At 53.5% G+C, this 21,059-nt stretch overlaps 1 protein-coding gene across 2 annotated transcripts; it reads right to left on the reverse strand.

Annotated features, from left to right (window-relative positions):
- Positions 1-428: 428 nt before the first annotated feature.
- On the reverse strand, positions 429-12,512 carry LOC146431296 (LON peptidase N-terminal domain and RING finger protein 1-like). 2 transcript variants are annotated; one of them, XM_085073776.1, is made up of 12 exons: positions 11,937-12,511; positions 8,191-8,309; positions 7,652-7,774; positions 7,306-7,437; positions 6,519-6,654; positions 5,655-5,748; positions 4,426-4,540; positions 3,669-3,790; positions 3,108-3,266; positions 2,494-2,656; positions 2,263-2,409; positions 429-1,160 (listed from the first exon to the last, which is right to left on the reverse strand). In XM_085073776.1, exons 1-12 carry the CDS (start codon positions 12,298-12,300, stop codon positions 963-965), a joined length of 1,872 nt encoding a protein of 623 aa, XP_084929902.1. In that variant the 5' UTR covers positions 12,301-12,511; the 3' UTR covers positions 429-962. The 2 variants fall into 2 exon arrangements, with proteins under 2 accessions (XP_084929902.1, XP_084929903.1); XM_085073777.1 differs by lacking the exon at positions 429-1,160 and adding an exon at positions 1,182-2,007 and having other exon boundaries at positions 11,937-12,512.
- Positions 12,513-21,059: the final 8,547 nt, after the last annotated feature.

A 21,059-nucleotide genomic window follows, 5' to 3' on the forward strand; every position in this document is an offset into this window, starting at 1 on the left:
CTTTTGGGGGATCCTGAACTATTCTGGGTCCCAAGTGCAAGGATCCAGCCTCAGCTCAGATCCTGATTTTCTCCTGAGGAGGCAGAAAGTTCACAAGAAACACAGAACAGGGAGAAATAGCATTAGTCAAGGAGCAGAAAGTCTCACAAAACTTCCAGACTTAGTTCCCTTATGCTGTCAGCTCCTCCCAGCCCCCAGGTCTGAACCCAGCCAGGGTGGGGAACAGCAGCCTTTGGGTAGGGGGAAAAGCACCAAAGCTGACATATTGCCCCCTCCCACGGCACTTCACAGTGTTGGAGAAGGGGCTGGAGAGCAAACACAGCACAGCACCGAGCAGAGCAGTGGGAAGGGGATAGCTGGACCTGAGAACATCAAAAGAGAACCATCTCCTCACCATGTGGCCATGGAAGTGGTTAGGAGCAGAACCATGAGTTTCAGATGGTTTAATTTAACCTTTCTTCAAATACAAACTAAGTCAAAGTTGTAAGCAGTGGCAGAGCCATCAGCTCCCAAGGCTGGGGGAAGCCCTTGGCACTTCTCTGTTTCCCCAGTGCCACCTCTCCTCAGCCTCTAAATCTGCTGCATGGGGCAGGAGCACCTATCAAACCTCTAAGTTGTCCTTCAAAGTGGAAGAGCCAAAACTGAGGCAATCCCTGCACTCAGTCCTCAGCCCTAAGGAGTCCTAAGCTCCTCAGTGCAGAAGCAATTTTGGCTTTGGAGACACAATCCAGCTCTCCAGTATCCCCCTTGGTGGCCCAGCAGAGCAGCAGAGGCACCAAGCAGCTCACAGAGGTGGCATGGACGGCACAATGTCACTGCCAGTGCAGCTGGGCAGAGAGTGCCTGGCTTATCACTGAGGTCACTTTTTGGGGCAGGGGAGGCTCAAACCACACACAGAACCGTGGAGCAGCACCCAGGGAATCCCAAGGGTGCAGGTGTGTCCCGAGGGAGGGCAGGGCTGGTCAGACACGGCCCCGGGGGCTGTGCTCAGGCAGGAGGTGCCTGGGGGGAGGCTGCTGCAGCAGGGCACTGAGGATGCGCTGCAGCTGGCACAGGCGAGCACGCAGAGAGGTGCAGGAGAAGAGGCTCAGCTGGTAGGATGGGTCCAGGGGCAGGATGGAGATGAGCCACCAGCACCACGTCGGGCCATCTGCCGAAGCCTGGAGAGGACAGGGAGAGACCCCTGGGTGAGAATCCAGGTGAATGCACAGGTGGCTTCAGGCAGCATCGCTGATGGGAAACAGCAATGCCAGCTTCGGCCAAGGTACCCTCTGAACAGCCCTTTTGTCTGTCCAAGCTCAAAACTGCTGGACAAACTAATTTAATTTCCAGACAAGCCTTCCCCCGGGAGCCTGCAGATGCAGATGTAGCTGGTAAAAAGTCTATATTAAAGAGACAATGAAGCATCTTGTTTGACAAGAAATATTTCCTTGTTTCAGGAGATGCCTTTTGTAAACATGGGCCAAATCCTGCATGGTCAATGGTTTTGGGACATTGGCCATCACTTGAAGAGGTGAGGTGCCGGCCAGGCAGGCACAGCTGTTGGGCACTGCTTTTGTAAACTGGCTTTTTTATAACCTGAGCCAAACTAAGAGGGAAAAGCTCAATTCAGCTGAAGGAGGGTGAGCCGTTTTGTAATTCCAGAGCACATCATTAACGTGACTGACAGCCAGGACAGCCTTAGCCTGGGACAGGCCAGCAAGAGTATATTTGTAATGATCCAGAGAGGAAACACTTTCTTAAAGAGTGAAAATTCAATTTTGGGATTTTTTTTCCCTACAGAATCTGAGTTTGTCAGAGCAGTATAATAAGCAAATTGGATCTTGTCCTCTTAGTTCCTCACCTCTGGCCAGCTATGGCTGTCTCAAAGGATCACAATAAGAAAGGAGACTGCAGACTCAACAAGCTGCAGGGCTCACTTCTTTGCCAATTTGTTTGGTTTCTTTTTCCCAAAGGGTTTTCAAGCCCACACAGTTCAGTTTCTCAGTTCTCATTTAGGAAAAGACTCTGGGAAAGATTTTAAAGCTCAGTGCTCAGTTTCCAAGAACAGTTTAAAACCATAAAGAAACATCAACCAGTTTTACAAGACAAGCCCTACCAACTCTAAATGAGAGATGCTATAACAGGGGTGAAAAACTAGATTTGTTTTGTTCATCTCAGGGGGGAAGCCGAGAAGGGAAGCAGGGTGGTTAGTGCAGGAACAGCACTGCTTCAGAGGCTCTCTTGGTACTGTTTAGTGCATCCCTTCGCTCAGGGCATTACCTGGATGTCCTCTTCCTTCTCAGGCAGTGCTCCATGCTGCATCAGGATGTGCCTGGAGGTGAGCTCTCCGTGTTCGCAGAAGCGCTGTGCCAGGCGATAGGTGCTCTCATGCAGGCTCTGCAGCTCCTGCAGCTCCTCCCCGGACACCTGAGCAGAGCCAAGGGGACACAGCTGTCCACGGGGAGGGTCTGGCCCACTGCAGGCCAAGATTTTGCCCAGCCCTGCCCTCACCTTCTTGTCCTCCAGGTACTCGATGTCGGCGGTGTGGTAGCCGTCCCTGTGGCCGCGGCTCAGCACCCGGAACCGCTGCCGGCCGATGGTGTCCACCAAGGACCTCCCGTCGGCCAGCAGCTCCACCTGACGGATCTCCAGCATGCAGCCATAGTCAGCAAAGCTGCAGGGACACAGGTAGGAAAGACAGGGGCTGAGCTGGGGTAATGCGTGGTGAGAGAGCTGCTTCTCCTGAAGGTGCCATCTCCAAGGCATTAACAAGTTGTCTGGGAGGGGGGAAGTTCAGAGATTCAATCAAGTCTCCTCACAGTGCTCATTAAGAGCAGCTGGAGGTCACAGGCAGGGAACCATGGAGCTCAGGGACATCCTGAGTCAGAAGCTGTTCCAAGAATGTTGTATTTAACATCCACCACTGGCTCTGTGCAGCTCCAGTGCTGGCCTCATTCCTTGATCCCATTTCACTCCGCGCTGTGCGGAACACACCACCTCCCTGCTGAATTTATCTGCGACATGTCACTGACAGGAAATCTCTCAGAACCACTCAGCATTTTAGACATTTGGGGCAGAGAGGGGCTGACCAGCTGGGGCAGAGGGCAGCTTGCCCAGGAGCTCACCTTTTCCCATTCTCATAGATGCACATGCCGAACATCCTGGTGCCGCTCTCCTGGCACCGCCGGATCATCAGGCGGTACCGAGGCTCGAAGACATGCAGAGGGCAGGGGATGCCAGGGTAGGACATCGTGCACACAAAGATGGGGATGTTCTTGGTCAGGCTAAAGGACAGGAGGAGAAACCACTGTGATGCCTCCCCAAGCAAATCCCATCCCGATGGCTCTGCATCAGCTGCTTCCCCAGACCAGGTGAGTCCTTCACCACAAGAAGTGATGCTCCAGCACAGAGCAACACTAAAGCTTCCATTTGGCTCACCAAGGGACCAAAGACAGATTTTGCCCACAAAACAGCTCCTTGCAAAGATGGCCCCTCACCCCCAGGTGCCCCATGGAGCGTTGTCCACACCCACCCAGCACTGCTGTGGTGTGATGCTGGAGGTGGGACAGACATCACTTGGGCAGAACCAAGCCACAGCAATGGTATGAGGTGTGGACAGCCCCCTCAGAGCCCCTTCCAGTCCCCAGGTGCACACAGACACACACACTGGAGCAGTCCCTGCTTACTTGGAGAGCTCTGCCATCTCTGCCCGGTGCAGCTCCCGGCGCTCAGCCAGCTGTGAGGGGAAGGTGGCCAGCATGATGTCCTGCAGCAGCACTGTGGGGCTGTACCTCCCAGCCTTCAGGTACTAAAAGCAATCAGACCCAAAAATAGGTTGGAGAAGAGCAGGGAGGAAGCCCTGAAGCCCTGCAGGACTCTGAATCACGCTCACTTTTATTGGAACTGAAGGTAATTTTAGACCAGACAAAGTCAAGGATAAAAATCTATTGGGGGATGTTGAGCCATCGAGCAGGATGGGATGTCAGCTCCACAGAGACCTCCAGACACAGCTCAGAGCCAGGGCCCTTCCAACACAGCTCTCCTGTCTCTGACAGTGATGCAGTCCTTGTATGACAACCCAATTTCCCTGATGGTCTCATCCGAATCCCTTTTCATTAAAGATTAAATCAAATCTCCAGGCTAGCAGGTTTTCCATCCATTTCCATTTTTTAAAGTAATTAGCATTTGCCTCTCTCTCTGTGTGTCTCTCTTCTCCTGTTTACAGTCTTACTAAATCACCGTGGCATCTTGTGGAAATGAATCTCTTGGTCTTAATTATCAACTGTCTGGTCATTCCCATGTGAGTGGAGCTGACACCGCAGTGCCAGGGAGCTGCTAATGCAAGAGCACTGCACCTTCCCAGCCCAGCCCTGGGCACACAGCCAGCCAGAGCTGGTTCCCAGCTCTCCCTCAGGCTCCATCCCGTGGGATTCATGCCCTCACCTCTCTCAGGCTCTGTTTGCAGAGGGGGCAGTTGGGCCGGTGGTCCAGGCAGCGCTCGAGGCACTCCTTGCAGAAGGTGTGGCCACAGGGCGTTGTCACCGGCTCGAAGAACATCCTGCAAAGGATGATCTGAGTCAATGGATTGCAGAGGGCAACAAAGGGAAAGGGGCACAGATAAATCCAGCAGAGACTTTAATTAGTCCTTTAATTAGAAAGTCTGGGCTCTGACTGCTGGGCTTGCACAATGATGTAAGATGAGAATTGTTCCAGGCTCTGCTCCCCATCCCTGCAGGGTCTCCATGGAGTCCCAGTGGACCTCACCAGTACACACAAGGCACCCCTGGGTCCTGCCAGGGCTGTGGTTCCCCACACACCCACAGTGGTGTGTAACCCAAAAGGCAGTGGCAGGGAAGTGCCTCCTTCTCCCCTGCTCCAGGAGCAGAGCCAGCAGCAAGCACTCGAGTTGCTCACAGGTAGTTCCAGGATCAGGAATGAAATTAAGGTCTCGGGAAAGCCCTGACTCCTCCTGAACACTGTTTTCTGCTTTCAGAACAGACTCCAATTCATGTAATTCAGATCAGATGCAGCCTTTATCTCTCACCCCCGTGCCATACCTAGACCTGGAAAAAAGCTGCCAAGCAGGAGACCTTGACCGACTTGTGTGTCTGACAGTGCCACACCCACCCAGCTCTGCCAGCAGCCCTTGCACAACTGCTCCAGTCCTGGGGCACACCAGGAACACCAGCCTGGCCTCAGCATGCCCTGTGGCAGTGCAACACCAGTCCTTCCCCAGCCCTGAGCCAGCAGACAAACACAGGCTGTCCCTGTTCCCTTTTCCACCTGCACCAGGCAAAGAGCTCAGAAATGCTCCCCTCTAGGTTTGCAATATCCCCATGCTGGATGGAATTTCCCTGAGCAACACCTTCCTGTCCCAGCCTGCCAGTACAAAGGGCAACCACTGCTTTTGGTCTTTGACCCTGCTGAACATCCCCACCTCCCCACTGTGTGCTTGTGGACAGCCCCAGTGATGCTGCGCCCTGAGACAGGGTGATCTGAGCTCCTGGCAGGGTGTCCCATGCCCCTGCCTTCCCCTCTTCCCTCTACCAAAACCTACATCTCAGCAGTACTCAGCACTGAGCTGGCTATGAAGATGTGAAGATGTGCACCAGTAAAGAAAACCAGCAGGTGCTGACTCTTCATCCCAAAAGCTCTCCTGCTGGAGAACTCACCGTATGCAGAGGGAGCATTCCAAGTCAGATATGCTCAGTGACTCCCCGAGGCATGGCTGGGTACAATCTGCTGCTGTTGTTTCCTTCTCATTATCTAGTGGCAAAAGAGAAAAAAAAAAGAAGACAACCCCCATTTCAATATAGTAAATCAATCTTTGCTTTATGACCTTGTTCTGAGGTGTAACTACCCCACAAAGTGCTTTGAAAGTGTCAAAGAAAAACAAAACCACTAGGAAATGCAACATAAATCTCTCTATTAACCCATCCATGTCCATCCACAGCTGGTGTGTCAGTGGGTCTCATGGTACTTGGTAGAAGAAGGTGGCACCTCCTCCTTTTGCAGGCAGGGAAACTGAGGCACTGGGCAGTGAAGTGGCCCAAGAAGCTCCAGGATGGAAGTCTCTGGAGACCTTGCATGAGCCATCAGTGCTTTATGCAAACCCAGGTATGTGGCAGCCACTGATGGCAAGCTAATGCTGGAGGTGCTGCTTGCCCAGCTCATGGCATGTCTGTCCCCCACAGGGAAATTTAATCTAAATCAAAACCTACCTAAAGCCATAGGAACCAAAAAACCATAAAGCCTCTCCCTGACTCTACGCAGGGAACAAGTGATAGCTGGCTTTAGCAAGCACTAGTCACCAAGCTAGAGCGAAAATTCACCAGCTCAACACAGGAAGATGAGGTGGATCCTCCTCACGTGCATGAGAAGCAGCAAATGCCCTGGCCAGAGTTGCCCCATCATGTGGGCAGCCCCTAGGATATTTGCTCGTTGAGCTCATTAAAAACCAAGTTTTCAGTGCCAAAATGGATATCAAACAAAGATTTTTCATGAGACAACACCGTGGTACCTTTGACAACACTCACCCAACAACCACTGGCCCTGACCCTCTGCCGAAATCTCCAGTTCTTGCCGTCGCCCCAGCTGGGAAAGGGTGGCTGTGTCCTGGCTGTGCTCAGAGCCAGTGTCCCCTCGGCCATCTGCTAGCTCTCCCTCTTGATCCTAAGCACAGCAAGATGAAATTGAGCCCAAACCCTCTTCTCCCTTGAATGCACAGCCCCATCTGTCCCACCAAGCCCGATGGCACCAGGAGATTTTCCTCTGCATTGCTGTACATTAACACCTTGCATCTGCAGGATAGCTGGAGTGTGACCTTCAGACATTGCTGCCCATCACATGGTTAAAACATAGGTTCACTCTGTCCAGACTGCTATTTGGGTGTATCTCAGCCCATTTGCTGAATTCCCTTCTCTCTCCAACCTGATAATTTTTTATTTTTATGGAAGGCAAAGAGGGAAATAAAAGCTTCCCTAAACAGCTACTAATGGTCTGAACTATTCTCAAATGTGTTTTTTAGATGAAAAAAAAAATTGAAACTCACTTTTTCATTTTGCTTTTCCTGAATGTAGTGAGATGAACAGAGAGAGAAAGTCTCTTCTGTTTCCTGAGTCCCCACAGCATCAGCTCCAATGGTAGCTGCTCTCCCACCCTCCACTACCTGCAGATTCTCATCCCAGCACACAACCAGGTAACCAGGGCTACATGTCCTGCAAAACCTCCCCTTATCACACTTCCTTTCCCATCACTGGACAACTGGGATGTCCCAGAGGGACACTAAGTCTCCTCACAGACTCAGCTATTGCAGGCTCTTACCTGAGCTTGTGTGGAAGATGGGAGCACTGGGCTCCCATCAGTCTGAGAACCAGTTGAGTTCAGGTGAGCATCACCCAGGTGTGCAGCAGCCATGTGTGGCTGAGGAGCTTCTTCAACAGCTTCCACCATGATCTGCAAGGACAAAGGAAGGGTTGGGGGATGCCAGGAGGAAAAAGCAAGGAGGTGGGAGGGCTGCCAGGCTCCCTCTTTTTCCCCAAAGCACCCTTCTGCTCACTGCTGGAGGTGTCTGTGCTGGCTGAGCACTCTGTTGAGTCCCTGAGAGGACAAGGACACCTCCCTGTGTGATGTGAGAGCACAGGAACCCCCCATGGCAGAGCCCACACACCTTCTCCATCTCTCTCCGAGCAGGCTGGAAATGGGGACTGAGCATCAGGCAGTGTTCCCACGCCAGCAGGGCTTCAGCTCTCTGCCCCATCTCCAGAAGCACCTTCCCTTTCCTGAAGAAGGCCTGCAGAGCAGAAAAACCTGTGGTGACTATGAAACAGTGACCAGCTGGACATGTGCCCCTTCAGCTCCCATGCAAGCCCCGAGGGAATGTCCCTCCTGCCTCCTGCCTGTTCCCATCCCAAACCAAAGCATCTGGACATGTTGCTGCTCCCTGCTCAGACTTGGCAAAAAACCCAGGACTCTGCAGCAGTTACAAAAGCCAAGCCTACAGAGAGCTGGAGGAGTGAAGGATGGACACAGTACCAGACCTCTGCTGTGAGAGCAGTGCAGCACCTGCTGCCAGGATTAGCAACCTCATGGGTCTGCCAAGTGCATTTCTAAGCAGGATGAATCCAATTGCTTGGAGAATTCAGGAAAGGGGGAAGCTGCTGCTATATACAGTAAGATTTGGCTCCAGTTGATGTGGTCTTCACTCACCTCGTGCTCTCCAGGCTCAGCCCTGCACACAGCATCCAAGTCCTCCAGTGCCTGGGGATACAGTCCCAGTGCCACCAACGCCTCTGCCCGGCACAGCCGCAGGGAGCTGGAGTCCAGGGCTGCAAAGAGAAGTGTGGTCACTCGTGGGATGAGCCCATGGTGAGGCAGTGGGGCTGGATGAGCCTGGGGAGAGGCCACCCCAGAGGGACAGTCCCTGTGGCACTGCCTCACGCTGAGCACAGCCTGGTCCTTCAGTGCTCTTCATCAGGTGTCACTGGCCCTGTAAGCCTCTGCAAGGAAGTTATTTCCCTAAATACCCAGTTTTAAACTGTTTGAGGCTCTTCCCTTTGTTTTTTTTCCCCCCCATCTTCCCCAAACACCCTCAGCCAAGAGGCCCCATCTCTGCCTCGGGGCTCAGCCATGCTGGGATCTGGGCTTTCATCCATCTTTTTGGGATGCAGCAAAAGAGCTCTGCCATACACGTAGTCCCTACAGGGCTGTGGCCACGGGAGGCTCTGTGATGTGACTCACCAGCAGACTCACAATAACACGTTACCAAACAAGGCTGCAGTGCTGGATACCTGAATTGCCAGACCCACCTGGCTGCCACTGCTCTCCTGGGGCAGATGAGAAGCCAGAGGGGTGCAAGAATCTGCCTGCACCACATGACCTGGGGTGTCCAAGTATGAGAAAAGGCTGAAATTTCCCAAAACAGAGAAAGAGAACTGAGCATCCAGTTCCTTGTCAGTGAGATGTCACTGATGGGATGTCAGGGGGCTGGGGGGGCACAAGTCCCACAGACATTGCTAGTCATGACACCAAGCATTACTTGCTTCTTCCTCTTCCTAAATAACTGGCAGTGATATGCTCTTCTTTCCTATGTCAGAAAACCACAAAAAGACCTTTTTTCCTATCAGCACTGCCAGCAGGGGAACTGGGTTGGGAGATGTCATGGGGAATGAGGAAGCAGCACCCCAAGAGCCCAAACTCATGGGGTAAGCAGGTGTGGTAATGTTTGTGGGTTTGAAATGCAGAGAGGCCCAGACCCACCCCGTTATATCACAGCTCACAGAGGTGACCTACATCCAGTGCAATGCTGGTTTTCCAGCTCAGGTAACAGGTCTGGGCATCCAGCCCTGCATCCCCCCAGCTCTGAGCATCAGCTCAAGGCTGCTGAGAGCTGGGCTTGGGGATTTGTTGCTCCCTGGTCCATTTGGGGAGGCCTCCAGTGTCATGCAGGTCCACCTCACTAGCTCCCAGCTCCACATGGGATGATGGTAGGTCCAGCACAGGTAACATGTGGTGGCCCTGCCGGATGCTGGCACTGAGGCCACCCTTGTATCATAAATTAGGCACCATTTGCAGGCACTGCTGCTGCATTTACTGTGGCAAATGTGGTGTGGGCAACACCACCTTGCTGAAGGGGCCAGGAGCTCTCTCAGGGGGAAGCTGGATCCACAGGCCTGGCTGGCAGCAGCTCAGCAACCATCAGGAAACATCACTGCTGATGATGTCTCCTGCACTTCCAAAGCCTGCAGCATTTCCTCCCAGTCTGGTTCAAACACAGTGCTGATGCAGCTCTGCCAGCAAACTGCAGGTCAGGACTGGCAGCTCCATGGTGCAGGAAGCCTCTGCCCATTTCCCTGCCTGCCTCTACTGTCACTGTGCCCAGGCACTCACCACTTCTTACCACAGAGGAAACTGCCATGGCTGTTGCCTCCTTGTCCCCATGCCCAGCATGGAGCACAGGGAGACTTTGCTCCCTACCTGGTGTCACCCTGTCACCCTAACCCAGAGAGCAGCAGGCACAGCCACTGCTGTGCCACTCCTGGCCATGCTGAGCTGTGCAGCGGAGAAACACCTAGTCCCTCAGAGCTTGTTTTCATTTATAAAACCAGCCAAGACCTTAGGGCTCAAGGCAGGAAACATGGGACCTTGCTGCTCAGTACCCAGACCCACAAGCACCCATCCAGAGATGAAATATCCCAGCCCCTAACAACAGGTAGGGATGAACAAATAGGTACAAAGTCTAGAGGCTTATTTTCCATGTGGGCAAACCCATTCAAACATTTGCACAGCCGAGCAATAAAACGACTGATTTGGCAAAAAAACACCCAGATGTGTATAACAGAGCAATGAATTCTGCATTTCTCTTCAGCTGCAGCTATTTTTGATCTATGATATCATTACAAACCAGGGCCATCAGCCAGCTGGCAGCCTCACAGCCTCGCCAGCCTCCGTGCTCCAGGCATGTCAGAGGGCCTCCTGTGCTACGCGTTACAGTGCATTTTTCTGTTGTTCACTCACAAAGAATGAAGATAAAAACCTGACAGTTTATTTCCACCCAAGCAAAGCGAGCTGGCCTACAGGCTGGGCTGAGCAGAGCACTGCAAACTGGCCTACCGTGCCACACTGAGCCACAAATAAAACACTCCCGTGGCTCAAACATTTATCAGCGGTTCAGTTTCAAAGTGAAAGGCAGCCCGTAAAAAGCTGTGCAGCTGAAAGCTGGCTGCAGGCTGCAAGAGCTGGAAAACACATCCTGAGAGCACCACCCACGCGGCTGAGCCTGGCAGCCCCAGCAAGCACCAGTCCACTGGAATTGAGGCTGTGACTGCAATTTCCTTGTTGTCCTCAGCCAGACTTTCCCGTCTTTCGGGGAACAGAACGTGCAGGCAGGAGTGTGGACAGAGTTTGCAATGTTTCCTCTTTACACTCACAAAGGACTTTTTAGAGAAATGTGTAATTGTACACCCCAATCAGGCAAAAGCCTGGCCGTGAGTGCTGGAGAAGTGTGCATGTTTTGCTCGGAAGGAGGGTGTGCAGGGAGAGAGGGATGCCTCTGGAGGTTGCATAAAAGGGCCTGTTTTCTGCTGCCAACACCAGGATCGACCGGTCCGCTCAGCCCTTCGTTTCCAGGCTTACCCTGAACCGCTGGCACTTGTCTCGCAGCAGGCGATGAATAAGAGCTGCGCTGCGGGAGGAGAGCTGAGTGCTGTCATAGAAACGCCGCGCAGAAAGGAAATTCTCCCTCCGTCGCCCCAACCCCCTGCTCCAGACACTTGTATAACCCCTTTTATTTAAGTATTACTTCCCAAGAAATCCACTTACAGCCACACTTTAAAGCAGATCAACCCCCCCCCGGCCCCGATGGCTGCCCTGCAGGGCAATGTCTCGCCGGAGCGGCAGCAGAAGGGGCCGGGGAGGGAGTGACCTGCACCATGGGGCTGCCACAGGAGCTCCGCCAGGGCTGTGTCCTCGCCAGGCTCTGGGGGCGAGGACGTGTCCATCCCGGACTGGACAAGTCCCAGCCACTTTACATAATGGCCACCCCCTGGGCAGAGCGCTTCCTCTGACCCTGAGATAGTGCCGGGCGGCGAGATGCGAGTTAGTGCTGCTCTTTCCCCTCCACAAGCACGTGGCCGATGGGACACAGGCGCTGCGCTTTGCCCGGCAGCCCACCGCTCCCAGCGCCTCGGGACATCCAGAGATATGGCAGAAATGTCCATCAGCTGCATTCCCCCGTCCCATGCCCATCCCCACAAGCCCTGCCTTGCAACACTTCCAGCTCTACATCCTGCAGGCTCGGCGTGCGCTGAGCTGCCGGGACACGGTGACCTACATTGGGACCGCACCGCTACCCACCTGCTGCAACAGCCCAGCCGCGCCTCCCCATCCGTGCTGCTGGGCTGGCACCCCGCACCCCATCTCCCGCACTCCCGACCCCCGAGCCCGGTGCTGCTTACCCAGCTCGACCCCTCTCTGCGCCATCCTCAGCGCCTCCCGCGCGTCCCCGCGGGCCAGGCGATCCCGGACGCGCTCCGCCAGCCCGGCCAGCCGCCGCTGCCGCGGCACGCATCGCTCCAGGATCCCGCACAGCACCACGCTGCACCTCGGCGCCCCAACGCCCAGCAGCTCCGGGCGCTGGTGGCACAGCGGGCAGCGGGCCGGGCCGGCCCCGCCGAGGCACGGCTTGCAGAAGGAGTGGCCGCAGGACGCGGTGACCGGCTCCCACAGCAGCAGGCGGCAGCGGGGACAGCGCAGCAGCTCCAGCCCCAGCGGCTGCCCGGAGGGGCTCTCCCCGGGCGGCGGGGAGCTCGGGCCGCTCATGGCAGCGCTCGGGGGAGCTGTCCCTAAGGCCGGCGCTGCCCGCACGCCCGTGTCGCCGCCGAGCTCTCCCGCATTGCCCCGCTCACTCCGCGGCGCTCCCGGCCCGGCCGGCCCGGCGCAGGCTGTGGATCCGGCCCGTCCCGCCCCGTCCCGCCGGAGAGACCCCCGGGCAGGACCGGCGGCGGGGCTGTCCTACCGCCATTGGCCGCCGCCGCCCGCGCCGCCCCGCCCCGGCCGCGTTTCGTAACGGAGCCCGCCGTACCGGGCCGAGCGGCGGGCGGGCGGCGGGGCGGCCCGGGGCCGGCTGGGGTGGGTGTGCGGGGTTGCCGACCCCCCGATCCGGGATGCGGCGGTGCTGGGGGGCTCCGCTGCCGATCCCCCTGAGCCGGGATGCGGGGAGCGGCGGTGCGCGGTACCAGCCGGACACTCCAGCTGAAGCCGTGCGGCGAGAGCAGGAGAGCTCTGCACCGGCTGGACACGGGTCCCGGGGGATCAGGGGTGCTCTGGATCAGGACCAAGGCGCAGAGTGCTGGGGGGTGTTTCAGGGTGGCCCAGAGTGCGCCAGGGCAATTTGGAACCACCCAGGGTGCGAGCTGCCTGGGGTATCCGGGGTGCTGTGCAGCAGGGCTGGGGCACAAGCCCTGGGGAGAAAGGGTTGGTCTGTGACGGGGACGGCAGGGTGGGAGGCTGTGGAGTGGCTGGCACAGGATGCCTGGGGTCCCTCAGCTGTCTGAGGCTGTCCAGAGTAGGAGTGAGGTGCTGAGTGTTGTGATGCTCCGGAGCAAGGAGGGCTGCTGAGGCTGGGCTGCACCAGATGCCGCTTTGCACTACCCTCCATGGAAACCCATAATGGCAGGATGTTTGGGGGCAAAGGGGCACCCCTCCAACATACACGGGAAACTGCATCTCCCTCAGATGCTCTACTTACCCAGAACTGAATGAATTCAGACCTTGTATGTGGACAATCCCCTTCCCACTCCCAAATCCCCAGGATGTTGCAAGGGAGTCACATCCCCACACCACACAGTCATACCACAAAAAGTCAGCTGCTCTTGCATAGCAGGTGCTGAAAAAACAGCTGAAATCTGGCAACTCTGGAGCTTAGTAGATTTTACATAAGGATGATGCACATTCCCCAAGGGCTCATTTGTGTGTCCCCAAAAACAATCCAAACACACACACACACTGGAAGGGCTGCTCGGGCTGGGAGATCACCAGCAGAACGTCAGTGCTGGTGAAACCCATGTCCCACTGAGGGAGTGGCTGGCGGAGGCTTGGGCTGTGGAGCAGGTTTTGTTTCCAAATCTTTTGCAATTACATTCAACAGCTCATGTGTGGTTCTAAAAGCTTGGCAACTTAGCATTTTATGTGTGGTTGATAGGCTTCATTGCCTTCTCCGTTATCTTTTTAAGTGGTCCCTCCAAACTGGAGAAATCTCAGGTGACATTTGATAATCTGTCCTGAAATCTGAGCATGACATTAGGGACAGTGGTCACCCTGGGAGCAGGGGACATTTTCCATATTCCTCATCCACAGGATCAGTTTTTGGTTCCCTCCTGCCAGAGGACCTTGCACATCACTTCCCCCATCATGGGCATTTCTCAGGTGGGCAAGGCTCACTTACACCAGGCACTCTCCTCTCATGGTTTAGTTCTCCCCACGGCTCATTTTTCCACCGAAACTTTGCTATTGCCTAAAAAAAGATTGCCACCAGGGAGGCCTCACCAGTTTTACCTCCTGATTACCCCTCAAGAAGGGCACGTTCCTGGCTCCTGAGCCATGAAACGAGGGCGATTTTAGCTACCACAGCCAACATTGCAGCAAGGTGCACAATAACGTGTTTGTGTGGCTCAGCCTGGGAGCAGCAGCCCTTTGCCAGGGGCAGCTGCTGTCAGCTGAGGAGTGCAGCATCTTCATCAGCCCAGCCAGTTCCTCTGGGAGACACTGGGCTGCTCACCTGGGACCTTCCTCATTCCTTCCCTCACCTGATTCACTCCACAGCCATGTGTGGGCTCTCTGCAGAGCAGACGTGCCGCTGCCTTTGCGTAATACAGTTTAAAATCAATCAACCACGACACACGAGGCCATTGCTAACCAGGCTTCATTAGCACCAGTGGGCAAGAACATTTTGTTTTCTTCAATCCATCCGGAGCTGGGCTGGTTCAGAACTCCGAATGCTTCTCTTGTCACTGCTGTGTTTGTGCTGACTCAGTACATAACTGCAAAAGAAAAAAAAAAAAAAGCTTTAAATGCTTAATGCTAACCATTCTGCTGGCCAGATGAGAACTTCATGTGTTTCATAACACAGGACAGATCACACTGTGTGTAGGAACTATTCACAAAGCACAATAGGATTTTTTCTTTTTTTTTTTCAATTTAGAGGTGGGAAATAGCCCAGGGTCAGTGCAAGGTGAGGAGTTCCAGGTGTTGCTGCAGCTCCTCCTCTGGCTCCCAGCCACACGTCCGCTTGTGCTTGGGCTCCAGCACAGCCTCATTAATGTGGTACAGACTGTTGACAGCCCAGCGTGGGGATCAGGGATTTCACACCAGCTGTGTTTGCTCATTTTTAGTGTATAAATATTTGTTGCAAGCATTGACACTTGTTCTTGACGCATTAGGGATTAAGCAGTGACTCTGAGGTGACAGCACCTTCCCAGTGTTGCCCTTTTTTGTTCAGAGAGAGGAGGCCTCCGTGCTCCTTGGGGTGTCTTCAAGGGCACCACAGGCACTTGTAAACAGGAATATGCACCCTGAGTGTCATGACACCTTTTCCACACTGCTGTCCCTGCTCTGCCCACCAGCTTCCTCCAGCACCTTTAGACCTGAAAGTCCTGTTGAACAGAGGTGAAACAAGTTCTCCCATTTATAAATCCGCAGCAGAAGGAAAGCGTTGGCATCCCAGCCAAGGAGGGGGGTGTTGCTGTCAGCAAGGGCCACATGGGGCTCACAGTGGCATTTCCAAGTGCCAGGCAGCCTGCTGGGTGATCAGGTAAGGAGCCAAGGGCAGCTCCAGCCTCAGCACCTGTGCAGACACACTTGTGCCCCAGCAGTGCTGCTCCTAGGTCCTGGCTGTCTGCAAGCCTTGAGAGTTGGCCCGAGGAATTATTTTTACACCTCAGTACGTGCATATAACATGCAGGGAGTTATTTGCATCATCCCCCCTTCCCCCCCTGCCCGAGCCTGTCAACAAACACATCAGCTTCCTGGAATTTTTGCTTTCTTTACATCATGGTATTTCTAGATCCAGGATGTTATTCAACCACCAGGTTTCCCCATTTGTCACATACCGTTCAAAGTTAGTCCTGGGAAGTGGAGCAAAAGGAAGTGGAAGCAGGTGCTGTGAGAGACTTTGTCCTGAGCTCATATTTTATAACCAGCACCTTTTCTCTCAGGTCTCTGTGTGCAGTTAGGGGAACTGGTCCAGGCCTGGTTTTCTCTTGGCAGGGGCAGGCAGATTGCCACACTGCTCTGTGAGGTTTGGGATTCGAGTTCTGCGCTGTGCTGATCAGGAGCTGGGCAGGAAGTAATCATATAAATTACATAGTATTGTTCCCAAGTCCTGCAACTCTGGTGCTCGAGTGCTCAGAGAGGTCCTGACTCTCAGTATGGAGGATCAGATGTAAACAGAGCTGGGGAATTAAGAAAAATTTAATATTTTTTCCTTCTGACTCATACAGGCTTTGCCTGAGGCAGCATCATTCCTAGAGAAATGAGCTGACTTTCACATGGATTGGTGGGATACAGAGCTGCAAAGGAACATTATCTCATTGTTCATGTAACTCAGCTTGTGCCTGAACTCCTGGAAACTGGAGAGTCACAGCAGGAGAGCCCAGATCTGTATCTGGCTCATTTTAGTCTCTTAAGCCAAACATCTTGGCAAAGAGGTTGGCAGAACATCACTCAGTCTTGGAAGCAAGTACCACATAAAATGGATGGAGATGACTTTTTCCACAGCATGGGCAGTCATGTACAAACCACATACCCCTGAGAAGACAAAAAAAGATCAGGACTGTCCCCATTATCCTGGGGGAAACCCTAGGATGGGTGACAAGACCATGGGCTGTGGGGCAGGGTGCTATAAACCTGCCTTGATGCCTTGCAATTGTTTCATTGGTGTTTCAACTGAAGCTGAAGATCTTCCATCTATAGGAAACCCCAAGGAGGAGCCCAAAGTCAGCACAGCTTCTTCAGCCCCACCTAAACCCGTGGATACCATAATAAAGTGATTAAAGGAGGGAAAGTCATAAGGAACCAACTCCCTGAGGACACCTTTGCATTGCAGCAAGGTCCACTACTTCCAAGGAGATTGGTGTCCATTGGAGCTGCATCCCAGTGAGCCAGACCTGGAGGTCACATCACCCACCTAATCTTTTGGATGGGGAGAGCTGATTTGTAATCAGCCTTTACTGCAGGGTCAGACAGAATTTGCCAACTTCACAAGTGTGTCCACATGCCTGCCCTGTGCCCTGTGGCCATGGTGACACTGTGCTGACCCATCACTGCAGCTGGGGACTTGCCAGCTACCCTGTCCCTGCCCAGCTCCCCTGGCCTTGGCTCCTTGCCCCAGCAAGAAGCGAGTACGTGCTGCTTCCCTCATTTCTTCCTTTTTCCACTTTTCCTGTGCAGCTCCCACCCACCTGACAGGGATGCCAGCAGGGCTGGCGGGCACCCAGCACTGCCTTTTCCCTTTGCCAGAGGAGGCTGCAAGTGGCAGCAGCGGGCTCTGCAGATGGCTGATCCCTCTGCAGAAGGATGCCTCTGTCCTGTCAGGCCACATCCAGGGTCTGCCTTCCTCATCCTCTGCCCTGCTCTTTATTCCTTCAGCTCCAGCGTCTCCCCCACCACTGGTGATAACTCAGTGTCCTTCTGGAGGACAAAAGAACCCTTGCAAAGCCAGGGGCTCAAATTCCATTTAAGAGCAGTGTCTGACCATATGGAGAGTGAAGCCCCTTGAAGTCTTGGGGAGAAATTCAGAGGGCTGCCCAGGGTCTCCCTGCAGTTCCCCTTCCCCTCAGCCAAATAAGCCCTAAACACAGGCCCTGGGCTGGATTTCAGGCAGGATGAGCAGCACTGTGTCCCCACCACAGTTATAAACAGCTGCCTGTGGACTCCTGGCCTGTCCACAGGAGTGGTGGCCTGGGCAGAGCTTTCTGCTCAGGAGGCAGACAAATATTTCTGTCTGTGCCTTTCTGCTCCCCAGGCTGGCTCGCCTCCACCTCTGCTGCACTTTGAACAGCAGGTGAATCATGTTTGGGTAAGGCAGTCCTCGCCAGCTCCTCCTTTCATAACGCACAGACGTCATGGCTTGTAATGAGGTCAAGTTGTTAGTACTCAGAACATTTGTCACCCAGAAACCTGTCCTGGTGGATCTGCCAGAGCAAATTGCAGGTTTTCCTTCACAAGAAGCCTGGCACCATTTCATTGTGGGTTCCAGGGAGGTATTGCAGGGAGGTTTGGGGAGTAAGGAGCCTGCTCTGCTCTTCTGAAAGAGCAAGTGCAGAATCCTGGAGAGGTTTGTAGGGGAGAGAAAAGTGCTTGGAGAGCTATGTATCCTTAGCATCATTGTAATGAAAATTAATCCCAAGCAATTCAGTTAATAAACGTCTGCTATAACTTTTAGCTGCTGATTAACAATGCAAAGAGTCTTAATTTACAGATATTCAGAATGAAGGGACAAGTTGTAGAAGGATGCAGCACAGACAGGAGCAAATGTGAGTGCTGTGCAGGGGCAGGAGTGAGGATTTCACCTTCCAAAACACCCTTCACTTGCATGACTCCAGTTCCATTTGGGTTTTGCTTTTCTTCCTATTCAGCTCAAAAACAGAAGAGTGGTTTCAGAGGAAACCTCTGCCCAGCACTCTGCAGAGATTAGCAGATCATAAGCAGGGCTGCAGGAATCAGCTTTTCTGGGAAAGTCAGGATTTCTAACTGTTTCCATTTTTTAGTGGAATGAAAAAGCAGCTTGAAATTTTCCATGAAGAAGGTCACTTGGGAACAGAGGAAAGATTTCTTTTTGATCTCTACCTTGGACAACCTTGTTTCCCTAATAGGACACTTTATATAATAAAGCCCCTAGATGCAAGATGAAAAGTCTCATCACAAAATAAAGGTCCAACCTTTCTGTTCTGAAATTGTTGGCATTTATAGAAAAATGCCTTCATTTGGGGGCATCTCTGCATGAGATGGTATGGGAAACAGTTCTTTCTCCACACCCAAACTCTCTTGACATCTCTGCTGCTGTGAGGTCCCAGACAGCCATGTGCTGTGCAGGATCCCTGCAGGTACCCCAGATGCTGTGAGCAGGGGGAGAATAATTCCTTCTGCTCCCCGAGGAGCAGTTATTATATAAAATTGTGTAAACAAGAGTTGCTTAAGTAACTCCAGGGCTGCCAGTTCCCCTTGCTGGTCTTCTTTTCCTACTCCGCCCCTGCAGAGCCTGGTGTGATGGGTGTTTGGCAGAGCTCTGTCCATGCTCCTCTCCCAGCTGCCTAAAGGCACATCAGGTCCGAGGAGGCCCTGGTTGAACCTTGCAGATGCTTCAAGCAAACGAGTTGCTTAAAACACCCTGGTGAAGTCAGACCTCAGGCCCAGCAGTGCTGGGGAAGCTGCTTGCTGTCACGAGTGTGGGCAAACACCCATCTCAGCACACCGAGGTCATGCTGGGCCATGTGTCCCTCAAGAGAACTGCTGAACTGCTGTGGCTGAAGGTCCTCAGCATCCCCAAGTGCCAGATGTTCCACCTGCCTTTTTGCCTCCTCCACTAAGTGTTTTCAGAGCCCTAATCCCCGTGGCTGGCAAGAATGCTCATGCTCTACGCCCATTCATGCCGCCTGGCTTCAAGCCAGGGCTGAGATGCAATGAGTTAGGGACACCAGAGAGCTTGAAATGGTTCTCACCTGCACAACCTTTTGGGGAAACCTGGCCAGTTCAAATGAAGGCAGCACAAGGGCTCAGAGAAGAGTGAGCTACGTGCAGGGCAAGGTGCCTGGATGCTCACACAGCCAGTCCCTGGGTGTGTTTGGCTCTTTGCTCTTGTGCCACAGGGATCTGGCTGCACTTGCTTTATTTGCACAGAGCTTAGTGCAGTGGCCTGAAGCAGAGACTGCAAAACACAAGCAGCAAACAGGGAGACTTCACCTGGCTCGGTGCTCACCATCACCCAGCAGTGCAGGGAGTGCCCAGTGAGCACATGAAGATGCTGAAATTTGGGGCAGCTTGAGGACAGGGCACTGGGGTCAGCTGCAGACAGCCATTTGCAAGCTCCACCCACTCTGGGAGAGCTTGGCATAGAGGACAATTTCAGGGCTTTTAGCTTGTGAGATGAAATACCTGTCAGCTGGAAAGCAGAATCTCACCCCAGTAAGATGCAACACCTCTCAGCTCCAACTGAGCATCGACAGGCAGGCTTGGCCTCAGACTCTGGCACAGCATGCTTGAAAAGTTTCCAACCCTTATCTTAAAAACCAAAGGCAATGCCTCTTCTTTTCATGTCCAAACACAGAGAATTTATTCCAAAATATTCCCATCCTGTATTAGCGTGGCCTGAAGGGACTGTAAAATGCTGCAACTCCATCTACTATTTGGAAGTAACTTGTGTCTTGTGCAAGAGTCCTGTATACTTGCACAGAGGGAAAAGTAAAATATCTAAAATAACCCCACACAGGATTATTTTACATTAATGCACCCAAGGGTTCATGGAGCAACAAGGCAGTTAAAATCAATCCTTCCCTGCTGAAGCCAAACCAGCTCATTGAAACCCAGTTTAGCTTTTGGGGTTGTTTGTTTTTCCCATCTTCGTGTTTTCCCTTTAATCTTTGTGCTGGATAATTAAGACAACATTCCTCAGCATCTTTCCTGCTGTTTGTTGTGATTATACAAGAGCCGGCTGCATTTGTTCCCTGAAAAGAACATCCAAAGCCACATTCTGTGGTTTCAAGTAAAATCCTCCGCGGTGTTGACTTTTAATCTCGAGGTTGCCTGAAATCTGCATTACTCAGGAAAATACTCATAAAAACAGACTTCTTAAGGAAAACAAAGCAAGGCAGCGACGCAGCCGGGAGAGCTTACGCTGGAGTTTGCATTTAAGTTTTTATTGATGGTGAGACTTCTGGGCTTGGCTTAATACTGCTGGCAGCTGTGCTGGATCAGGGTGCTGGTTCTGTGTCCCTCTCCGAGGTCTCTTTCGCTGCTGGCTGGACCCTGCAAGGCCCCCCGGAGTGCCTGCTGCTCCTGGTGCTCTCCCTGCTCTCGGTGCTTTCTCTGTTCTCTGAGCTCTCCCTGCTCCCTGAGCTCTCCCTGCTCCCGGTGCTCTCTCTGCCCCCGGAGCTCTCTCTGCTCCCGGAGCTCTCCCTATTCTCGGTATTTTCTCTGCCCCCTGAGCTCTCTCTGTTCCCTGAGCTCTCTCTGCTCCCTGAGCTCTCCCTATTCTCGGTGTTTTCTTTGCCCCCTGAGCTCTCTCTGCTCCCGGTGCTCTCTCTGCCCCCGGATGCTCTCCTTGTCCCGGTGCGCTCCCTGTCCCCGAAGCGCTGCGGGAGCCTTACAAAACAGCCGAGCGGTTATGAAACCCATGGCCCGGCTGCCAGACGTCCCATCCCCGGTAGATGGCGGTGCCAGATCATTTTTCCTAATTTTTTCCCCTTATTTTTTTTTCCTGGCGCCGCGCCCGATGCCATCCCTCGGCGGCTGCGGCGGGGCTGGGGCTGCACGTTCGGGGTCAGTGCTGCAAAAAGGGAGAGGTTTGTCGGGGGTTTTCTCCCCTA

This window comes from Lichenostomus cassidix, chromosome 13 (assembly GCF_008360975.1).
Source record: "Lichenostomus cassidix isolate B80296 chromosome 13, HeHo_3.0, whole genome shotgun sequence".
NCBI lineage: Eukaryota > Metazoa > Chordata > Aves > Passeriformes > Meliphagidae > Lichenostomus > Lichenostomus cassidix.